The sequence below is a fragment of the Carassius gibelio genome, chromosome B23, assembly GCF_023724105.1.
Source record: "Carassius gibelio isolate Cgi1373 ecotype wild population from Czech Republic chromosome B23, carGib1.2-hapl.c, whole genome shotgun sequence".
Lineage (NCBI taxonomy): Eukaryota > Metazoa > Chordata > Actinopteri > Cypriniformes > Cyprinidae > Carassius > Carassius gibelio.
In genome coordinates, this window is record NC_068418.1 from 12,789,380 (window position 1) to 12,813,840 (window position 24,461).

The 24,461-nt window shown below is 37.6% G+C and overlaps 1 protein-coding gene across 2 annotated transcripts; it reads right to left on the reverse strand.

Moving 5' to 3' along the window:
* Positions 1-232: 232 nt before the first annotated feature.
* LOC128011595 (sodium-dependent lysophosphatidylcholine symporter 1-like) lies at positions 233-8,007 on the reverse strand. 2 transcript variants are annotated; one of them, XM_052594192.1, is made up of 14 exons: positions 7,848-8,007; positions 7,515-7,634; positions 6,451-6,575; positions 6,103-6,235; positions 5,674-5,752; positions 4,847-5,019; positions 4,018-4,108; positions 3,321-3,442; positions 3,083-3,166; positions 2,648-2,731; positions 2,238-2,350; positions 1,324-1,467; positions 1,047-1,223; positions 233-680 (listed from the first exon to the last, which is right to left on the reverse strand). In XM_052594192.1, exons 1-14 carry the CDS (start codon positions 7,926-7,928, stop codon positions 638-640), a joined length of 1,569 nt encoding a protein of 522 aa, XP_052450152.1. In that variant the 5' UTR covers positions 7,929-8,007; the 3' UTR covers positions 233-637. The 2 variants fall into 2 exon arrangements, with proteins under 2 accessions (XP_052450152.1, XP_052450153.1); XM_052594193.1 differs by lacking the exon at positions 233-680 and having other exon boundaries at positions 1,053-1,223; positions 1,332-1,467.
* Positions 8,008-24,461: the final 16,454 nt, after the last annotated feature.

Consider the following 24,461-nt stretch of genomic DNA (forward strand, 5'->3'; position numbering starts at 1 on the left):
TTAGATCACTTAAGTTAATGGTTGCTATTGGGATAAGAAGAGACTCTGTGGCAGAATTACAGTGCCACATACTGGTCTGGCATGTATACTACATCGTTTTGTGTCAGTTTCATGTGCGTGTATGCAGATATTTCTTGAGACAAGGGGGAAAAAATGGATAGAGAAAGCTCTGGCATCTTGTGGATATAGGCTTAGTTTGTAAGCAATTAAAAAAAAAACATTAATATGCAGAGGCAGTTATCAGTAAGCAATTTATTCACTGGTTGATATAAAAACTTTTGACACGTTTGGCAACATCAGCTTAATATGGGTTTGAGGCAGGATTGTTTGTATATGGTGCAAAAATTACACAATGCACCTTTAAGTGCAGTAATATTCCTCAATTCTAGTGCTTAAGTCCCCACATTAATGCACGTGTTTGATATCTCTTTTATTCATCTCTTTAGTAGAGCTCTCCCTAACCTGAAATAAGTGTGTATGATTAGTGAGACTGCTAAATAAGTTTGGGGTCCCCTAGAGCAGGATTGAAAAATATTCACAACGCACAATAAAATTCCTTTACACTGAGTTTAAAACAGAGCATGTTCATGATCAACAGTTCAGCAGTGTTACAAAAATAGTGAAGCCACTCATTACTTCATAGGCTTATTTCTTCTTCTCCTTTCAAGCCGGTCTCTGTCCTGTGTATGACAAGATGATGGAAAAGTTAACACAGCTATTGCAGCTTGTCAAGCATTTCATGCAAAACATAAACACAGTGTGAGAACATGAAGACATCTCTGAAAATAAATATACTCGACTTTCATTATCATAGAAGTAAAATGGTTCTTGGCCTTCAGTGTATAAGAAATTGCTTCTGTAATAGAGGAAGTTGTGGTGACAGACCAGTAAAAAAAAAAAAAACCCAACAACAGCACGCTCTTTTTGATGCGAGCATTTGCTTCTGTCCCATATGTTTTTTAAATTCTTTAGAATACATTAATGTCACGACTGAACTGAATAAACACCTTCAGGTGGATCAGGACCTTCAATCTTGAAACACATACCCTGCTTTCCTTAATGCTTCTTGGATTTTCTGTCTCCGCTCTTCATTGATGGGATAGAAGTAAAATATGACCAAGCTGATGAGCAGCAGGCAGATTGGCACAGGAGCGAAGAGCATCCGCAGCGAGTATATGACCTCTGGATTGTGTTTACAAGCACCAGGCTTGTATCCTGCAAAACTGAAGAGTTAGGGAAGAAGAGCATCACATGAAGCTGTAATGGAATCCAAAAAGGGATGTGGTGCACAGACGTGAAAATCTGATTGGAGGAAGCTCTTACTATAATACCAAAGTAGAGACTCCAACAGACATGCCTCCTCCAAATTTGTTGAAGAAAACGTAGCAGGAGTAAAACAATGGTTCTAGATCATGGCATGATGGGTTCTTGACTTTGAAGTCATCCACTACATCTGGCAACATTGACCTAAAATAAATCAACAACTTGGTTTTACAGTATACACGTCATACATGTTTCATATATATATACTATATTAGTACTATATTACTGCTGTCAATTTCGATTAATAGCACTCAAAATAAAAGTTTGTTTACCTAATATTTGTGTGTGTACTGTGTATATATACACACACATGCATGTGTGTGTATTTATATATAAATAATAAATATATACAGTACACACACATATACTATGTAAACAAAAACTTTTATTTTGGATGTGATTAATCGCGATTAATTGTTTGACAGCATATATATTTTTAGAGAGAGAGAGAGAGAGAGAATTACCATCCACTTTATTAGGTACACCTATTTAACTGCTCATTAATGCAAAAATATAACCAGCCAATCACATGGCAGCAACTCAATGCATGACTTTTAGACATGGTCACAATGATTTGCTGAACCTCAAACCAAGCAGAAGAATGGGGAAAAAAAGGTGATTTAGGTGACATTGAATGTGGTATTGGTTGTTGGTGCCAGACGGGCTGGTTTATTTCAGAAACTACTGATCAACAGGAATTTTCATTGCATAATCATCTCTAGAGTTTACAGAGAATGGTCCAAATTTTAAAAGAAAATAGTGAGCAGCAGTTCTGTTGTTAAAACTAATTCCCAGCTGACCACCATCTGAGTTTGTGTAATGTTTCAGTAATGCATGAGGAAAACATTGGGTGGAGTAAGTGTTGGTGTGAGAGCTTTAGCAGTAAAAAGGAGATAACATGAGAATGAAATTACCAAGGGAGTAGAAAGAGGGCTGCCAGGCTTGTGCCAGCTACCATGGACATAATAATAAAGATGGGCAGATTACTTTTCACTAGGGATATCACAATTAGAGCTGGGATATAAACCTGTAGAGAAGAGGAGAAAGAAGGACAAAAAAAGTGGAAACTTTCAGAAAAAAATAAAATAATAATAATAATAATATATATATATATATATATATATATATATATATATATATATATATATATATATATATATATATATATATATATATATATATATATATATATATATATATACTAAAGATATGGCGATGGGCTAAATTTAACATTAACTTTACAAACAAATATAAATTGTAGTTGTAATATTTCCTCTCTGTGCAGCCATAAATATTGTTACTAAAAACAAGGAGTGGTGCTCACTGATAGGCCGATGAATATGGTGGTCTTCTTGCCTTTTTTGACCAGCATTGCCTGCCACATTGGGATGGATATTGTAGCTGATGTCTGCACAAGAGAAGATTATTAAAAATATTATTCTACATAACTGAAAGTTAATGGTATTCACATTTTAAAATTAATTTGTAACCTAAATGTGAGAGTGTTTAAATATGTTTCATGTTGTGCTTTAATATAATTATGCAAATTAAATGAATATATTATAATGTGCTTTGTCATAAAATATACAAAATAATAAATTACAATAATTAAAATTAAAAATATATGATTTATTTTTTTAAATACTCAGGGAACCTGGCTACATAAGGTTATGAAAAGTAATTTTTATAGATCGGATCAAGTAGAAATAGCTCCTTGTAGTACTTCTTACAATACCCTTTAAAATAATGGATCCCTCACCAGTAATACAAGAACAAGATGCTGGAAATATGCTCCCATATTCGCTGCGTGAGTACAGAAGAGGGCGAAATTCCCCTGAGCCATCTGTAACAAATATTAAATCCACTGTGTGACTAATGTCAAAACTATCATACACACACTTGGGCATCTTTCTAGGCAATACAAACATGCTCTTTAGGCATTTTGATGTTTAACAATCATCAAAATATTTGTGTAATTTCAACAGAAAATGGCTTACCTGGAAGGCTACTGAAGCAAACAGGAAGCCAAATACAAGCCGCACATATGGAGTGTGTCCCACCACCATCTTCATTCCAGTTAGATAGGAGACATTTATGCGGTCCAGTTTACTCAGAGGAGCTGAAGTGAGAAGTAGACATATGCAAATCATTATATTAGTCTAGAAGTCACTCAAGTCAATGGGCCAAAAGATATTGCCTGGCCAAAAAAGTTGTACATTCTAATATTTTGTTTGGATTTAATTGCTGTGTGCATTCATCCTGGCACTCCCACTATCTGACCCTGAGGCAAACCACCCTGTAAATTCTTCCAAAATCCCCAAGACTTTCAATGAGGTTATGGTCAGGACACTGTGGAGGCCAATTCGTACATGAAAATGATTCCTCATGCTCACTGAACCCATGAGAAATTTGAAACTGACATTCTGGAATCTGGTGTCTGGAATATGTCTTCTGGCATGGTTGTTTAAGAAATGAAAAACAATCATTTAACATGCCAAAAATCACTGCAATAAATATCCAAACATTAATATGTAAGTATTTGTATTAAATTCAAACAGCAACTTCTTTTGGCCAGACAGTTTACGTATGCTTTTAAAAATTCCTGATGCACAATTAGCAAAGGCTGAAAGAACATGTGGTACACCTGACAACAGATGTTAGCATTTTAACTCATGTTAACTCATTTGGACGTACCCAACTGCTCCTTCACACCAAGAAAGAGGACGAGGCAGCACAGAAAGTACAGCATTCCTAATACTAATGCTCCAGTCAAATACGCTTTTCTCTGTAGAAATTAGAAGACAAGTCACAATGTATATTCAGCTAAAGCTTTGCTTGAATACTTTCCATTTCAAAAGCAATATCTAAACAAATTCCACATATGCATTAAAGGAATACTCCACTTTAAAAAAAAAAAAAAATAGGCAAATTTTCAAACTCCCCTAGAGTAAAAGAGTTGAGTTTACCATTTTCGAATCCATTCAGCCGATCTGCTGGTAGCACTTTTAGCTTAGCATAGATCATTGAATCTGATTAGACTGTTAGCATCTCGCTCAAAAATGACCAAAGAGTTTCTATTTAAAAGTTGACTCTTATGTTGTTACATCGTGTACTAAGATCGACGGAAAATGAAGAGTGAGTAAAGCAACTCTGCTATCACGGCAACTACACAAAATAGCTGGGGACTATTTTCAGGCCCATAACATTACTGCGCCTGCTGTAATCACAACTTATTATTTTCTGTCAGTCTTAGTACACGATGTAACTACAGAGGAGTCAATTTTTTCAATTGGAAAAAATATAGAAACTCTTTGGTAATTTTTGAGCAAGAAGCTAACGGTCTAATCAGATTAAATTATCTATGCTAAGCTAAGCTTAAAGTGCTACTGCCAGACCCGGAGATCGGCTGAATAGAGTCGAAAATGGTAAAACTCAACTGTTTAACTTTAGGGGAGTAAGAAAATAAGCCTATTATCTTTAAAAAGTGGAGTGTTCCTTTAATGGGATGTTCTCAGTGCCTCACTGTATTCTGTAGAGTGACAGACATTTCATCCAGCGAATCAGTGTGGTTCCAAGAAGGCCCTTCCGTGTCGTTCTGTAAACTGCAGACTTGTGTCCTCTTGGCATGGTGCACCCCCACTATCTGACCCTGAATGGCAGCTCCAGCCAGTGTAGCGAACACTTCCATGCCCATTCCTGTATCGTGAGAGAGAACAGAGCCCTTGACATTTATTTTTTATATAGGAAACAGATCTCAGTTAAGGTTATGTCCTGTATGTCCAATGCTCTCTATTTCCCCTATCTCTGGCTTAGAAATAAAAATAAAAAAATGATGGGGTGATGATGATAAGTTTATCATCATGGATAACAGAAACCTATTGTTCTCTCTGTCTGAAAAACCTTCAAATGTCCTAGCTTTGTAACTTTTTTCAAACAAGAATTTGTCCAGCCAACATTCAGAGTTTTATTTTACGTTATTATTCTTTTCCTTTGTAAATTTTTCTAAGTTATATTTTAATTGTTTTTTTTTAAGTAATATACAGATCAGACAAGGGCCCCTTGGGCCCGATCAAACTCAGGTTAGGATAGATGATGAACAGAGAGAAAGCACAGGATAGATGCAATACTGATATTTTACACTTTTAATTGCAATCTTGCATCAGTGTGTATGGCTGGAATCTTTTCTATAATTATTTTCAGTTGTCTTTTTTGTAACCCGTGTTTAATTTTGTAAGCTGTTTCATCAAACTCTGCCGACTTTGCAGTAAAAACATAAAATCATTGAACATAAGATACATGGCATTTCTTTAACCTAATAATTTATTTAGGCTTGCGGCTAAATTTTCTTACTGTAACCAGTTGCTGAATCACGATCCTTCTGATTCCCCCCCAGAAACATGTTTAGGGAAGAATATGGCACATGGTAGCACTGAACAAGATAGAGACAGGGAGAACTGCTTTAGAGTCTGTTGATGAATCACATATCATTTTATATAAGCAAACAGTTGTCTGAAAACTACAGTGGTGAGTACTATATAAAATGTTGGAGTAAAGTTTGCTATGATGATGAGTTGGGTATCATAGAGACACTGTATATTTGTTTGTAATGTATGCTGAATGTGCATTCTAGTGTAGTATTGAATATTCTGTTCCAAAAAAACATTTAAACATCCCCCATGCAGGAAATGTCCTTAACAGCCGAACATCAATTTCTTTGCATTCTAAATCTGTACAACAGCAGTTAATACAGTTGGTAGATAATGGTAAATGTGGTCTTACACTCATGAAGGTGTCAAACAGAGAGCACCATGTGAAGTACCAGCCGAAACTGAAGCCAGAGGACATGGTGTCCTGTGGGGTATACCAGAGCATAACGTATGATAGGACCCCAAGTGGCATTGTGAACACAATCCTACATAAAGAGCGAAGTTGAGCACAGAGCAGACATGCGACACACAATTTAGCAGATTCTGCATTTTTAAAAGAATCTATCAGAGTGCATTATATTATAGTATATGTGCTCAAAACCGGTAACATGAGCTGCAGCCTATGGTCAAACTGTGAAATATCTAAAACAGAGTTGAGGAAGTGCTATACACCCAGTCTGATGTAAACCAGTACACTCACCAAGGAATAAGTTTGCCAATTCTGGTCCGGCCACTCTTGCTCACAGCATATCCAATCAGAGGATCCGTAATAGCATCCCAAGCACGACCGAGAAAGAGAATGATGGATGCAGAGAAAGCTCCCATCTATAACAGACATATGGAAAAATTAATCTTAAAAACTCACTGTGCCCCATTGTTGTTTCAGAAATTATTTTGTAGTTTGAAAAATGCAGTTAGATATTCAATAATTAAGCTGTTAAAAGTTTACAATGTATTACCTTCTTTCACAGGACCCTTCACATGTTCATTTCACTTCCTGCGCTAACAGTGCATATTATATAACTTGCAAATTCAGGAAGAGTTATGCCGGATCACGATAGAGCCTTAAGCATTTTACAAAAATAATAATATAATATAAATGCTCAGCTGTTCTTAGTTTTTGGAAACAGCGATCAAACAGTCCACGATGAAAGTGAATGCACAGGGTTTGATGCTTCAACCTTCATTTACCAGCCCTGTCGAAATAACCAATGCAATTGCAAGCAAATAAGACCAGGAGAAAAACTTGATCAGGATATTATACAAATATTTTATTGTCTCATTGTTTGTAAAAACTACCATATTCCTGGTTATATTTTAATGGAAAGTGAAGCTCAGTTAAGTGATTGCACAGCAGATTGCATCATATTAAGTTCAAAAGAATATTTTGCAACACATTTACGCCGTTAAAAAGCCAGCAAATCATAATGTAAGTCATCTGTCCATTTCATTGCAAATAACACTAATATTAAAGTTGAGCAGAGTGGTTTCCTGGATCATTATCAAAATGTATGGGTTTTTGATGGGGTTTTTAACGTTTTTTCCCTAATATATACTTTCTTTAAAACTTAAGGTCAATGTACATAACAAAGCCTATTTGCTCATACAGATTAAACATATTTTATCCATTGGGTATATATTTAATGTGATACCAAGTTCATTAAAGGCTGGTGTGAAACTGTTCATAAAGTATTTTAGATGTTTTGGTATATGGTCACCACTGACAGTTGCTTAAGGCCCCAACTTGGGTCTTTTCTTACTTACCTTCACAACATCCAGTAAAAAGATCTGCATGAAAAAGCCCTTGGCGTTGGCAGTCATTTGATAAGGCATTCCTCCAATCGCATAGCACAGTTTCCTGGATAAAGGGATGCCTGGTATTTTCTGCACAAGATCAATACGTAAGCATCAAATTCTCATGTGAACGATTTTGTGAATGATGCTATATTTCAACGTTAAAACGAGAAATAAAGCATTAGTCTGTTCTCAAATGCTGATTGTTTTAAATTCGCAACATCTTTTTCAGAGGTTCCTCTATACTGACATTTACATCATCAAAACCTGCGGTTTTTAAAGATTTCTCAATAAATTTCATACCGGTTGATTGCCGTCATTTTCCGTGGCACAGATGTTGTCGTCTGTTTGTTTTTCCAGTACACTGCTGCTATTGTTGGCCATCGTTCAGTTTTCGAAGAGTTGCCAGTTATAGTTCCCTACAGCCTCTTATACTTGTTGTAGAGTGGGCGTGGCTGAGGATACCCAGAACCGAGGAACCCAGAACAAGTTTCGCAATTTTAGTAAAACAAATGCATTATTTTTCTCTTTGGTAAATAACTGTTCGACTAGGCAAATGGAAAACCGGAAGTCCAGTCAAACAAATATAGCTTATTCACTGCCATTGTTTGTTTTTTTTAGTTAATTTCAAACACTTAATTCTAAAGTCTTTGTACTTTCTCTCTTCATGGCAGCGATTCTGTTCCAATGTCAATGAATGTTTTTTTCTTTTTTTTGTTTTATTTTCACAGCTTACTGCATGTTTGACTCAGGAAACCAGTCTCAGGACATCCTCAATTTAGAATGACTAACGCATAACATATTAGTTTTTTAAATGTGTCATCAAAGGCAGTCTCTACTGTTATCGACTTCATGCCAACGTCGAGTTTACTTTCCATATGACATTTCCCGTCATCTCAGGTTTATCGTGAGGAAGCAGCAAAACGTAGCGGTCTGATCCACGATACCAGAACCTGGATTCCCACACTAGCTTAAAAGTCTACAAGCGACGCTGAGCTGACAACAATCAGTCGATTGTTAAAGCAGACGATGGTACGTATCTCATGCTTTCAAGTACAAAAATCTTTCCAACCAGGGCTGGGGCAAGTAAGACATGTTCCTGGATCAGCATCAATCCCTAACCCTAAACCCATAACCCTACACATAATTTATTCCTTAAATCAGTGGGAAATGATAGCTGATTCACAAGGGTTTAGAAGCACCTAACCCTGACTGTAAGCCAAAAACAGATATTTCCTCAAAAGTGTTCAATGGCTGTTCACAACTTCTTCATAGTTTATTATTACATCCATACAATGGTGCATTGCAAAGGGTGGTGCAGTGATTCATCCAATGAAATATTGATTATATATGTGTGGTACACAAGCCAAGAAATATACATTATAATGGAAGTATGGCCAGGAAGTTCTGAACATATTAGGAGCACACTTGGCCAAGGATACCTTTTCTCAACTGAACTATACAGTTCGGTCAGTCTAAACTCAATAACATTCAGGCCTATAGCCCCCATCCCCCTAGATAATTGCTGGGCTGCACATGAAAACAGATGTAAATTTCCAGAAAACCAAGGTGTACATCGGATATTTTAGATCCATCAAGAAAGTTTTGAGCCCATTCAATTCAGTTGATATTACAATATGAAAATATATTAATCATCAAGCCAATCCACATATGAATCACACATCAACCTTGTTCCTCAGGTTGTGTTTGAAGCAACAGCTGATTTATTTGAAGAAAGAAGGCTACGGTGCTGCTTTCATGGATCAACTGCAACTTCATATCAGAATAACAGAGCATTCAAACTCTCAATTTATTATTATTATTTTTTTTGTGTGAAAGACCTGTCCACTTGGGTCACATGTGCCTTGTGCTCACTCTGTTATATATTCATATTTAAATAGAACTTTTATGCTATGGGAGATAGCAAATATAGTTAATTTTAGTGAACGAATCTGCAAATATGGTATGTGATTTTATGCACAAGACAGAAATTAAATTTGTCATTAAGAACACATAGCCTAACCAGTGTTAGCTACAAATTATGTTCTCACATGAAAATACATTTCCCCACATGTTGTAATTACTGTAATTATGAGATTCCAACTTGTAAAACATCATCAACTCATTATAAAAGCTTGTAAACTGGGAATGTCTGAGAGCCACAAATACTGTACAAATGTCCTGACTGCCACAAAATTGTTTAGACACTATATATTTACATATACATTTAGTCATTTAGAAGACGCTTTTATCCAATGTGACTTACAAATGAGCACAATGGAAGCAATCAAAATCAACAAGAGAGCAATGATATATATATGTTGATAGATTTGCCGTACACATAATTCAGAGTCTGAGTACGTGAACAGCTCTGAACGGCATATTGTCATTTTGAAATACAGTAATCACACTATTTGTAAATAGGTTGATTTGAAGTCTTTGCTGGTGCAGGTATACTGTACACTCTGATGGTGGAAGTGAGTATCAGATCAGTGTAGAGTTGCTTAATCAGAAGAAAAACCCCATCAGTATCCTTCAGCCTGAGAAAGTTTTTTCTCAACAGTGGAACAATGAGAGGTGGTGTCAACTGTCAAGTGAAGGAACTAATACTGATAGTCCAGTTAATCCTCTGTAATTAAACTAATAGTCAAAGCTTAACTAAGATTATTCAATGCATTCTGCTCATTTTTACCACTGTTTTTAATTTATCTCCTGCTTCTGATCTTCTCTGGCTTTCTCAGTTTTGATTAAACCAGAATAGGGCTGAAACGATTTCTCGAGTAACTCGATTACAAAAAATTATCGAGGCAAATTCCTCTGCCTCGAAGCCTCTTTTAATTTAGTTTAAATCTCACGTCAGGTTCTTTTGAAATGATTTTTTTAATGTGACACAACGCGTTTACGTGACCCACAAAGCGGAAGGAGACACAAGCGCTGCGTCCGAAATAGCAAACTGCATGGAGTCAGCAGTTTTGATTTGAGGGCTCGGGCAAATGTATGTCCATTGCAAGAGAGCTGGCATACCACAACTAGGGCCCTATGATTTCCACGATGCAGAAAACGCGGAGGGAATCGCGGAATCCATTCATAAAAACGAAATTTTTAACGCGGAATTTTCCAAATTTTGGGAAAAATATGTAATTGCACTTGCATCAAATCACGATATGGAATAATATCTGTAAATATTAAGGCGGAACAGTCTATTTAAATATGAATCCTGCATGTTCTGCGTGTCTGTGTTAATGAATGGAGCAGAAGCACTTCTTCGTTTATTTACGTTAATCTTGCAGAGATGGCGAGCTTGAGCTGGGAGTTCTTTGGCGTGAGTGAGCAGGAGTAAATATTCTGATTAATTATTGTGTATAGTATTTTAAAATGTAACGCCAGTACGCCATATTAAGTTAATTGCCTGCGAGCTTCTCCTCTTGTCTGTACGGTAATGCGACAGAGAGTCGCGTGGTTATGACGCAATCGTTAGCCTATTTTTACAAAAACTGTTTCTACGGGGCCATAATGTAACATAGAAGGTAATGGAGCCCTTTATAAATTGTCGTGTATCTTTAGAAATAAATAATGGACAAACTGAGTCTTTAAACGCCTCAGATGTAAAGTTATTCGCTGTCAAAGTGACGCCACACAACATTTTTTCCATGTTTTATTTTTAATAGTAAATCCCCTTTGTTTACCAAAAAGTTAAGTTTGCTTAATTTTCAATAATTAAAAGATAAAATAATTTTTTATGTGTTTAATGTGCATCTCAGAAAATGCTTTATTTAAAACCCCAATTGAATGGCACTAAAATGCACTTAATTCATCTGTCAACTTTATTGTCATTGTTCACAGTACAAGCACAGACAGAGAAACAATAATTATATGTTTATTTTTGATGTATGCATTACATTCTATGCATTTAAAAATTAGATAAAAAATTCTAAAAAAGGAAACTAAGTTGTTCATTTTAAGAGACCCAGGGGTCTTATTTTCTCTTGCAAAATTAATATTGCACTTTAATTAAGCAAAAACACATTTTATCTGATTACTCGATTAACCGATGGAATTTTTTGTAGAATACTCGATTACTACAATATTCGATAGCTACAGTCTAAACCAGAAAAAACACTGATTTGGTGTATCAGGCTGGATTTGCTGTTAACAAGTTATGGGTATCAGATAAAGCTCTGCTGACTGGGTTTTTGATAAAAGACCAAACAGATCATGGAGTCAGAACTAAATCTGGGGAATTGATCTAACATTTTTGGCATTCAATATGTCAGCAAAATCTAACATGCTTTAGCCTACTGTTATTCATTCTATAGGATATGGTAACATTTACACTGAGAAGCCAAAATCATTGAGGTAAAACAATCTGTTCTCATAATCAACATGTTGAATGCAGGAGAAATGGGCAGGAATTAAGCTCTGAGCAACTTGAGCATTGGTCCAGATGCACAAAGTTTCACCTAAAAGAGAAATGTATCAAACAACAAGAATTTCTGTTGCGTTGAGTGACTTTGAAACCAGATCAGATGTAAGTTGCATAGTTCTGGACCAGCCATAGCATAATACAGAAATGAATTGTTCTCCTGCTGGAAAATCCATTTTAAGATGGTCCCTGCGTTTTAAAATATGGTAGCTTGCTGGTCTAAGATAGCAGAGCAGCAATGAACCAGCTGATAAAACCAGATGGTAGCAGATGACCAGTGAGGATGAAATGTAATCATTATTATTAGTTGTATTTGCTTTATTCTATTCAAGAGTGTCATTTTCCTCTTCTGATGCCTTATTAACAAACTTGAGTTTTCGAAGAGCTGAGAGATAACAGGACATTTTTTTGATGTGTGAGTGTGCAAAACAACTTAATTTGGACCTGTACCTTCTTAGACATTTAATTTGCATTAAATACTAAGGTATGCATCTAGGGGACACAGTAAGATGATTTACATTGACACATTTGTTGAATACGCAGTATGATTGGATACGATAAAAGCATCCGGATTTGATTAGGGTATAAATGCTGAGTAAACTTATCTCTTTTTGTCACACTCTGCAGCCAATCTGCAGGACATCTGACCATTTTCTTGCAAGAAAATACATCTTCAGAAGACTTTTTGTCTTATGCCTTTATTAAGTAGAAAATTACCACAGCTTGGACCAGCTAAAAAGCAGCAACCGTATTTCACAGCTGGATTTTCCAACAGGATTAGAACTGATAGACAATCGTTGTTCCTCTGTCAGTGAGGTCTGCAGGCAGAGTGTGTCTGTTGTCTGGTGTATCAGGAATGGAAGGAGCTGGATGACACTGCTGCACACTGGAGAGAGCTCTGTCGCAGAGAGGGGATCCAGCCGTGTGCAGGGCCGTTTGAAGGAATTTGGGGACTCCAAGCAAAATGGACATAGAGGCCCCCCGACCCCCGCATGCACGCAAAGCCTACAGGAACCACAGCATAGCCATACAGTTTAAGTTCAACCACACTATATATAAATAAAAAAAGGTTTACAGTGCAAATACTGCTTGAAAAAATAGTTTGGTTGGAATTCAATAGTGATTTGCACTGTTTTTGTTTTCTAATAATATGACAGCACACACTTATCAGTTTAAACTCTGGGCTGTGCAGGATATCAGCTATAATTATAGAGCTTGTGGTACCTTGTGCTATAGAGGAAACATCAGCACTGAGAAGTGATGCATCTGTTGATGTTGAGGATGAAGTTGATGGTGTAGCTGGGAAATAATTGAAAAACAAAAATCTGAAATTACCTGTGAGGTACGTTTTACCATTACACTGTTAGCATATTGAAAGAGGTCACTATTAACAGCTCAGCGGTGCATTTCCCAAAACCATAGTTGCTAACTAAGTTAGATGGTAGACACTTTGTAATAACAATCATTAATAGATGGTAAATTGATAGTTAATTAATCTTGAGTTAATTGTCATTTAACTATTAGCAAACAGTATTTTTACTTATTATAAAGTTTACCGAAAAATTTAAGATATGTTAGCATTTCCATATTTTGATATTAGAAGGGAAGGGATGCAGGCAGCTGCTTTCACTACCAATGCTTAAAACATCCCAAGCTAATGTTTGATGCACGGAATTTATTGTGTGGTTTTCCTAACCCCCATTTGGTAAATATATTATCACGGTGGAATAGTATAGCATGCTATTTGCTATGCCACTTTCATCTAGGGCTGTAGCTATCAAATTTTGTAGTAATCGAGTATTCTACCAAAAATTCCATCGAATAATCGAGTAATCGGATAAAATGTGTTTTTGCTTATTAATATTAATTATGCAAGAGAAAATAAGACTCCTGGGTCTCTTAAAATGAACAACTAAGTTTCCTTTTTTAGAAAATCTTCATTTTTTTTTTTTTTTTTAAATGCATAGAATGCAATGCATACATCAAAAATAAACATTTAATTATTATCCATTGTTTCTCTGTCTGTACTTATACTGTGAACAATGACAATAAAGTTTGACAGATGAATTAAGTGCATTTAAGTGCCATTCAGTTGAGGTTTTAAATAAAGCAATTTCTGAGATGCACATTAAACACAAAACATTAATTTAATTTATATTTTAATTTATGAAAATTAAGCAAACTTAACTTTTTGGTAAACAATGGGGATTTACTATTAAAATAAAACATGGAAGACATTTTGTGTGATTAAACCTTAAAAAAAAAAGTTAGATTTTTTTTAAGTAGTAGGCTATGTACATTCTGCTGAACAATAGGAATACATCTCTGGCAAATACTTGTCTAAAACAGGACTTTTATTTTGACGGGTTGACGTACCTTTACAGTTCTGTGTATGTGGATGTGACGCTAATTTTACTCAAACGGTCATGACGTGACTCTCAGAGCAGTTCTTGTGTTGTTCCAGAGACAACAAATAAAGATATAAAGAATAGATGGTACTGGCGTCTTTATTCCATGTGGCACACAAAGCATGTCTCCATTACCAACACTTCCTCTAGGGAATGCACTTCATTTTATACAATACATTACTGCCACCTACAGGCATAAATCAGTACTCATCACAATAGATACTCATTACATCTCTTTTCCTTTTTTTTTTTTTTTTTTTTTTTTTAACACATTAGATTCACAATTACTAATAATTCACATCAGCCCAACTGTAAAAAACGTACAATCAGTTCATTTCATAAGTCCATTCGAACAGGAGCTTTTCGAACTCGATTAGTTCTCTGTAAAAGAGGCATGTCAGTCTTTGGTACCGATAACTCGAGTTCCTGAATTTCTTCTGCAGAATTAAACGTACCTGGAGATAGCATTTCATGACGTTGCAGATCAACAGAGGGCATTTCACAAGACTGCAGTTCTGCAGACAGGTTTGGCTCATCAACAGGAGGACATTTCTCTGCAGTCTTAAGCAAGCTCTGTCGATTTCTCCGCAATTTCTGGCCATCTTCTGTTTGAACCAGATATGATCTCGGATTTACCTCTTTTAGGATTGTAGCTTTCCTTTTCCATCCATTAGGCTCCGCAATTCTAACAGTATCTTGTTCAGAAAGAGGTTTCAGATGTCGAGCTCCCTTGTCATAATATTCTTTCTGTTTCTCTTTAAGATGTTGCATCTCTTTCAATAATAGACTGTTGTTTTCTGTTTTCAGGGATACTTTTGGCAGTGTATCACGCAGTTTTCGGTTCATCAATAACTCCCCAGGAGATAATCCACAACAGAGTGGAGAAGAACGGTAACTCAGAAGAGACAGATTGATATCAGACCTGCTTGCTGCAGCTTTTTTCATAAGTCTTTTTACAATTTGTACCCCTTTTTCTGCTTTACCATTTGCCTTTGGATAAAGTGGGCTTGAAGTAGTATGTTTAAAACCGTACTGTTCCGCAAACAGTTTGAATTCAAAACTAGTGTACTGAGGACCATTGTCACTTTGCACAATATGAGGAATTCCATGCCTTGCAAAGATGCTTTTCATGCGTTGAATCATGCCATTCGATGTTGTATGATGGAGCTGTTCAACTTCAGGATAATTGGAATAATAATCGATAACCACCAGATAATCCTTACCATTCAACTGGAAAAGATCAGTTCCTACTTTTTGCCACGGTTCAGTAGGATGAGCACCTATCATCATAGGTTCTTTGGCCAGTTTATAATGATGACTTAGACAGATGTCACACTGATTGATGTATTTCTCAATGTGCACATTAATTCCAGGCCAGAAAACAGCTTGTCTAGCTCTTCTCTTGCATTTTTCAATACCAAGATGTCCCTCATGAATTCTACGAAGCATGTCGTGGCGCATTGATACTGGAATGACAATTCTGTTCATTCTCAACAGCATGCCCTCAACCACACTCAGTTCTGCCCTTAAAGGAAAGTACTGTGGACACTTGCCTTTGATCCATCCACGTTGAAGGTATGCAATAACCCTCTGCAATTCAGCATCCTTTGCAGTTTCCTCTGCGATCAGCTTTAACATCTCATCTGAAACTGGTAACGCTGAATACACCATACTCACATGTCTCTCAACTTCGTCCATTTTGCTGATCTCCGAAGCTACTGGTGCTCGAGACAGTGCATCAGCCACAATAAGATACTTTCCAGGTGTATAGACTAGATTCAGATCATATCTTTGTAATTTCATAATCATGCGTTGAATTCGAGGTGACATATCATTTAAGTTCTTTTGAATGATGGAGATTAATGGTTTATGATCCGTCTCTACTGTAAAAGTAGGTAATCCATAGACATATCCATGAAATTTTTCACAGCCAAATACTAAACCCAAAGTCTCCTTCTCTATTTGTGAATATCGTCTTTCAGTCTCTGTCATAGATCGAGAAGCATAGGCCACAGGTCTCCAGGAATCCTCAAAGGCCTGAAGAAGCACCGCCCCCAATCCATCCTGAGAGGCGTCTGTAGAGATCTTAGTTGGTCGTGTGTGATCAAAAAAAAACAAGGACAGGTTCAGTAGTAAGAGTCTCCTTTAACTGCTTCCATTCTTGATCATGTACTGAAGTCCAGACAAACTCCTGATCATTTTGTAACAACTTTCTCATATGGGTAGTTTTAGCTGACAAATTTGGCAGAAATTTGCCCAGGAAGTTCACCATTCCCAAAGCACGCAGAATTCCCTTCTTATCTGTAGGTGGAGGCATATCAAGGAGGGCTTGCACTTTTGCTGGATGTGGCTCCACACCTTTTGCAGACAGCTTGTCCCCTAAGAATGTGATCTCTGTGACTCCAAATTGACACTTTTTTCTGATTGAGCTTTAAATCATGTGCTCGAACTCTTTCCATAACTTTTACTAATCGCTGATTATGTTGTTGAATGGTGGACCCCCACACCACAATATCATCAATATATACTCTAACACCCTCTAGACCTTCAATAAGGGTTTCCATAGCTCGATGAAAAATCTCAGGAGCTGATTTTATTCCAAAAGGAAGTCGAAGAAAACAATATCTCCCAAAGGGAGTATTAAATGTACAATACTGGCTACTCTCAGAATCCAATCGGATCTGCCAGAATCCTTGAGATGCATCTAATTTGCTAAAAAACTTAGCTCCTGACATGTCACTAATGATCTCTTCACGGGTGGGTATCTGGTAATGTTCTCGTTTGATGCTATCATTTAGGTCTTTAGGATCTAAGCACACTCTTAAGTCACCATTACTGTGCGTTCACACCGCCGCCGTCGAGAGCGTCAAAAATCGCTCTGGACGCGCTGCCAACAACGCTGTAGAAAGATTCGTGAGCGCTCTGACGCTCTGACGTAGTTCGAATGATTATCTTGTATTTAAAGGGGCCGCAAAGCAAACAAGCTTGTTGATCTTATATGACTGACCACAAGGTGGGTAACCTTATAAGTTAACCTCATTAAATATTTTAAATGTAAAAGTAAGAAATTGATCGGCGGAAATACCTTTATTGTAGTTATGTTTGCTAACGAAATAAACCAATTAAAAGCCATTTGTGTGGTGTGGCTTTTGTGTTCATGGTAGTCTTATTTCAACATTATAGGAGACATTTACTAGCCTTGGTCTTTATTTAACTTTACCATTAATCTGTGTGCAACCTACATTTCAAACTCTCCTGGTTGAAGTGTAGCTTTAATGCAGTTGGTCAAATCGGTGTTATTTTGAGCAAATGAATTGCATTCCCGCTGAATATCAAGCGTTCTAGCGGGAAAATGTTGCCTATAAATAGTGTTGTGCGCCTTATTAAATTCACATCACGATGGAGGATCAAGTTGTTGCGTTTGGCGTGGGATTGCTCTGCATGCGGAGAAGACGTCGGAGATCGGTGTGGGTGCATGACATTCTCCAAGCCCGTCAGCAGCTTGGAGAATATCACCGGCTGGTGCAGGAGCTGCGGCTGGACGACGGCAGGTTCCAGCGATATTTCAGGCTGGATAGGGACCAGTTTGACAACCTGCTGTCAAAAGTGGGGCCGCGAATTGCGAGGCAGGACACCAGTTATCGGCGCGCAATAGAGCTCGGGCGTAGACGTCATGGAATGGTGCATTGTGGGTAACGGCGGCCATTTTAGAGGCATCGCAAAGTAGGTTTGTAATAAGATAATAGCCAGTCTCCAGAAAAAGTTATAGAACGTGACAAAAAAAGTTGCCTATACCTATACGGACAAACTTAATAATGAAGCCAAACAACGCTACTTAAAAAAAAAGAGGTTGTAGGCGGAATCGATCCCTATGAACACATGAAAGTTTACCAAGCCTCAGTTTCCCTGATAATTTATCCTACCGGGTCTGTGGAGTGAGCGCTTACACCTCCGATCAATTTAAAAATGTCACTTTCACTTTTTAAAAAGTCACTGGAGGCTCACCTGCAGATCATAAATGGATCTGCAAATTAAACGTGGAGAAAACAATCTTTTTCACTAAGGAAATGTTAACATTAACCAAGCATCAGTGGTGACACACACACACACACACACTTATCAGATTCTGCGAGCTATGAAGCTTGTCTATGCGGGTTTGTTACACTTCAGGAGTAATTACTCACCTATCATACTTGCAAAAATCCACTGTTTTCCTCCGGTAGTTCTGTAATCCGGTATAATATTGACGAACATTCACCTCAGACACAACCCACCATTCACCAAAACAAGACGCTTAACTTCCTATTTTGAAGTTCGTTCCAGTTTTTTTTTTTTTTTTAAACAAGTTTTTCAAATTTGTTAAATACAGTCAGCACAAAAATATCAAAAAGCAAATTAAGTTAAGGATTGGGTCAAAAGAAAATGTTTAAACAAAAAATACAGACACTAAACTGACTCCCTTACTGGCCAAAAACTAGAGAAAACGTAATGTGTTTGTGTCTGAGTTTGTGTGTGTGTATGTGAGAGAGAGAGAGAGACTATACACAACATGTCTCACCATAACTATGTATTATAATATTATCGAAGGTGATGGTTTCCCTCCGTACAGTGGCGACCCAAGCCATCTGACGCCTCTTGGTGATTTCAAACACCTTGTGTTTTTTTTTCCAAGTAGGAAAATGTTGAAAACTAATATGATTCACGAGGCGTTTGCCCTGTCGATCATGAAACCGATTACAGCAGTTCACAATACAGCAATACTGAACCATTTTCCAAAAAATAATCAAAATGAATGACCAAATGACCAACGTTACCTAATGCCTACTATACAGTACATCTACTTCTGTACCGCGATTCCCACAATGCATTGCGACGTGACGCAACGATCCCGACCTCTATTGAGCCGGCTGAGCGCCTCGCAATTTGTCTACGGTGAGTTCATGATTTATTTTTTTCTTTATGAGTTTACCCTTTGTTTTGTAATTTATGGGTTGGAAATTCGTTTCATAGTTTGTTACATGGATATTTATCAGTTTGTAATCTAGTCTAATGCTGTATTTTTTGCAGTTGTGGACGAGGTATTAAGATCCTTTACTTAATGTATAAAGCACTAATACCACACTGTAAAAATATATACAAGTATATACAATACAGGGCTCTCAAGTCTCACGCATTGGGCGTGAGACTCACGCATTTCAACCCGTTCACACGCTCACACGCCACACCTTGTATTTCTCACGCAGAGACATTACGAGGACAACGCCCACCAAGTTGCGGCGCTATTTTTTTAAACAGTGAAACAGGTAACGTAGAGGAATCAAGTGAGTTCCCCGAAGGCCCTGACACGCACCTGCTAATCGAATAAAAAAAATATAGCTACCGATCAGCCAATCAGAAAATAGCATTGCTGTATCCGGGTAAGATTTTTACAGGCTCGTGTGCAACACAGATCCAGACGCTCGCTGAAGTAGGTAACGTTACGGTTACAGACTTGTCAAGACAATGACACAGATTTTCACTATATGTTTTTTTTTATCAATATATTAATTTAACATTTTTTAAAAACAGTCTAAGATATGTTTTGGTCTGATGGTTATTATGACCCCGACACGCACGCAATTTTGGCCATTATACGTGGTCGGCCGTAGCTTTTGTGCCTATTATTAGCCCACTATTATTTTTTTATTGCCAAAGTTACACGTTGAAGAGGATGCGGGGCTACTCTGACAGTTTTATATAAGAGACTTCTATAATAGGCCTATCCATAATACTTGTATGGCAGTATCCATAATAGTTTAAAAAAAAAAAATTTTTCTTTCCTTTTATTTTTACTGCACCTCATCCTGGTCCCCATTTTCAAAACGTTTTGCCTAGGCTATTTCATTATATTTTATCCAATGTATAATATTGATTATTGCATTCGTCTATTTCAAAGATGTCAGGGAAGAGGCAAAGGAGCAATCTTTCATGCTTTGTTCTAAAAGATCTGGGCCCGTATTCATAAAGAATCTTAATGCAAAAAGTAGTTCCTAGTGACAAAATTCTAAGAAAATTCTTAGAAATGTGGGCGTTTACTTTTAAAATTAAAGAAAAAAATCCTAGTAAAGAAAAAATTAATTCAGAAAGCATCTTATCCCTTAAAAGAGGTCTTAAGGTAAAATTTGTTATGAGCACAGACGAGGACTTTTAAGAGGCTTAAGAGTTTCTTTAGCAGAGGAGAAAATGGCAGAAAGATGAAGAGGCAGAAGAAATGTGTTGCAGACAATGGATGACAATGAGTTAATAAGACGGTATAGATTATATAATAATTTAATATAATATAATTTAATATATAAATTAAAGTAATCACTACATTACGATATTTGGCAACTGGGAACATGCAACAATGCAATAGTGATGATTTGGGTCTGTCACAACCTTCTGTAAGCAGAGTGATCACACAAACAATTACAGCACTTTCAGAACATCTTATTGTGTCACAGTTCATTTAGTTTCCACTGGACATTCCCACCTTGCAGGCTCAAAAAACTGCATTTATGAATATAGCAGGCTTATAGGTGAACACAAGCAGGGGGAATGAACCGTTAATAGTTTGTCCTATACGCTCCCATGTCTGCTTCTTGTCCCTTGCTGTGTCTGAATTTTCCTTTAAGAATGGCCTTGTGTTCATCCACTAACTGGGCTAACAGTAAACACTGTTCCTCTGTCCAGATTGGCTTTCTCGCTCTTCTTGGCTTTGATTCCATGTTTGATACATTAAAACCAACACTCAAACCGCCACTTACATAGGACGGCAATCACTGTAATTGGAAAGAGTGGAACAATTTTTATCATTCTAAGCCAATCAAATACCTTATAGGAAATTAAAAGCATGGTAAATAAAAAAATAGAATTCATATACACACATATAATGTGTGTGTGTGTGTGTGTGTGTGTGTGTGTGAGAGAGAGAGAGAGAGAGAACGGTCAAATAGGAAAAATTACGCATGTAAATTTAAAGTGAGGATTAGAATAGACCCTATACTTAAAATCACTCTTTTTTTTCCTTCTTGGACAACCAGCCAATCAGAGTCTTCAAAAGATTGTGTCATACATAGCAACCGGTTCAACCCCGCCTCCTCACTAAGATAAACGTTTTTGTCTTTTCCTTACTCAGAGTTGCTCTCAGATCGGTCCCGAATCGCTTTTAAGCTAAGACTCCTACGTAAAAGTTTTTAAGCTAAATTAAGAGTTTTCTGAGAGGATTCTTAGAATCTTTATGAATGCGGGCCCAGCTCCCTAAAAAGGTGGCTAGGTCAGAGGAGGAGGCTGTGGAGAATACAGTAGGGGAGGGAGTTAGGGTGCCAGTAGAGGATGGGTGCATGGAAGAGACTGTGGAGGACCATAGAGGAAACAGTGGAGAACCCACTGGAAACAGGGAAAAAGAGAGGGTTATGTAGAGCAGCCACCTGTAGGTGTTCCTTTAAGAAGGAGTGGTCAACCCGATCGCCATTCATCACAATGGGAACCACCAGCTCTTTTTACTGGTGCTTAGTCTGCAGACAAGATAACTCCTGTGTCCATCAAGGTGTGAGGGACATAAGCAGGGAGGATTTCTAAAATAGCTGCATTAGTGTTAGTGCTTGCTCATTCAAATACCTATGCTGAGAGGGTTTTCTCCATGGTGGGATTAAACAAGACCAAAACCAGGAACAGTTTAGCACTTGATGGAACTGTGAAAAATGGCTGGCCTGGAACCACAGTGATTCAAATGGGAGCCACCAACCCCTGGCCTCAAAACCAGCTACCAACACCTACTATAAACAGCACTGACCATTTTTTCTCTCTCTCTCTCTCACACACACACACAAATAAATGCTGAATTAAATAAATATTATTTTATTTGTAAGAATATGTGTCATTTATGAGATCAGACACCCGTCCCCATCAAACCCCTGCCGACATCGCGACCGCGGGCAAAATCTCACTCTGAACTCAGTTCAAAACTTGAGAGCCCTGTACAATACAAGTCCTGCATTGAAAATGTTATTTAAGTATAATCAGGTATAAACATTACTTAATGTAAGTATAATCAGGAAAATTATTTTAAAGGTTTAAAAGTGAACTGGGACTATGATACTATTATACATAATATCATTGTATTATTATTACTAATTAATTATTGTAAAAGCATGATTTTACTGTTGGAGTTGGTTGAGGAAGTTTGTTGTGGTGGAAAAAAGTAAGTTAAGTTAAAAGTACAATATTTCCCTCTGAAAATGCAGTTGAGTAGAAGTAGAATAGAGAAAGGGCATAAAAAAATTGCTCAAGGAAATTACAAGTACCTCAAATTTGTACACAAGTAGGCTACAGTACTTCAGTAAATGTTCTTCTGTTCACCCCAATTTTTTTGTTTGTTCATTTTGCCTAAGTAATTAGTTGATGTTTTTGCAGATTCTTGGCCACTGGAGACTCCTACCGCACCATAGCTTTCAGCTATCGTGTGGGAGTGAGCACCGTAGCAGGGATTGTTGGAGAGGTCGCCAGGGCAATATGGGATGCCTTGGTGCAGGAGGTCATGCCAGTCCCCACCACTGAGGACTGGCGAAGCATCGCCACTGACTTCCTCCATCGGTGGAACTTCCCCAACTGTCTTGGGTCCATCGATGGAAAACATTTTGTGATCAAGGCCCCTGACAACTCAGGGTCCCTGTTCTTCAACTACAAGGGGACTTACTCAGTTGTGCTCCTGGCAGTGGTAGATGCCCAGTACTGCTTCCGGGTAGTCGATGTGGGCAGCTACGGGAGGACAAGTGATGGCGGTGCGCTGGCTAACTCCACTTTCGGCCAGGCACTACGAGATGGGACCCTTGGCCTGCCACAGGATGCTCTGCTGCCAAGTGCAGAGCATTTGGGACCCCAGCCACACGTGTTTGTGGCTGATGAAGCCTTTCCACTCCGCCGAGACCTCATGCGGCCTTTCCCAGGACACAATCTCTCCAGCAGGCAAAGAATATTCAATTACAGGCTGTCACGGGCAAGGCTGATTGTTGAGAACACCTTTGGTATTCTCACAGCTCAGTGGCGTATGTACAGAGGAGTCATTGAGATCAGCCCTGCCAACGTGGATGCCTGTGTGAAGGCTACCTGTGTCCTGCACAACTTCCTGAGAAGGTCCACAAACAGCACCAGTACGTCCATACCATCAGCTGGAGACGGAGAAGCTGCTGGTCTACAGGAGGTCACCCGAGTGGGCAGCAACAACCCCACACGGGAGGCTATCCGTGTCCGGGAGAAATTGATGACCTATTTCTCCACAGAGGGAGCTGTCCCCTGGCAACCTGTGGCATAAGCCTTTGCTTTTAACGGCTCTTTTAAGAGCCACAAATTAGTCAAAAAAAAGCATGATTTCCATAAATATAATATGACAACACCCGCTCTCCCCTGGTGAAAAAAATTACACTTCCATAATGTACTTAAAGTGCTCTACTTTCATGCACTAATTTTGTACTTAATATACTACAAATTCGTCTTTAGTAGTTCTTAAGGACATCCAAGTGTACTTAACTATGCTATTTGTGAGACACCATGAATATGAACTAAAATGTGCTGAAAATGTATTTAGAAAATGTGTTTAGGTACCACTTGAAACTCTTTCATACAAAGTGGTAACTAAATATATTTTTTAATAAAAAGACAGAACGTAAAAAGCACATTTTAGTTCATATTATTTTTATTAAAAATAATAAAATATTCTTTAAAAAAAAACTTCAGCAGTATCCATTCAAGTTTCTGCATTTTTTATTTTTGGAGCAAATACTTATATGCAGAACAGTTTAGAACATTGTTATAGCAAATACTTTTATACTGAACATTTTTGAACACTGTTGGAGCAAATATTTTTATACTAAACATTTTCTAACACTAATGGAACAAAACGTTTCATAGAAGGCTTACTGTGTATGAGGGAGAAAGCACAAGGTGCAGCTGACAAGACTGCGAGGGAAATAAGCTTACTAACACCCCTCACAGTCTTGTCAGCTGCCCCCCGCTACTCTCTCCCCAGTGTTCAGTGAGTCCAGCCTCCAGACATTTTGCATCATAAAC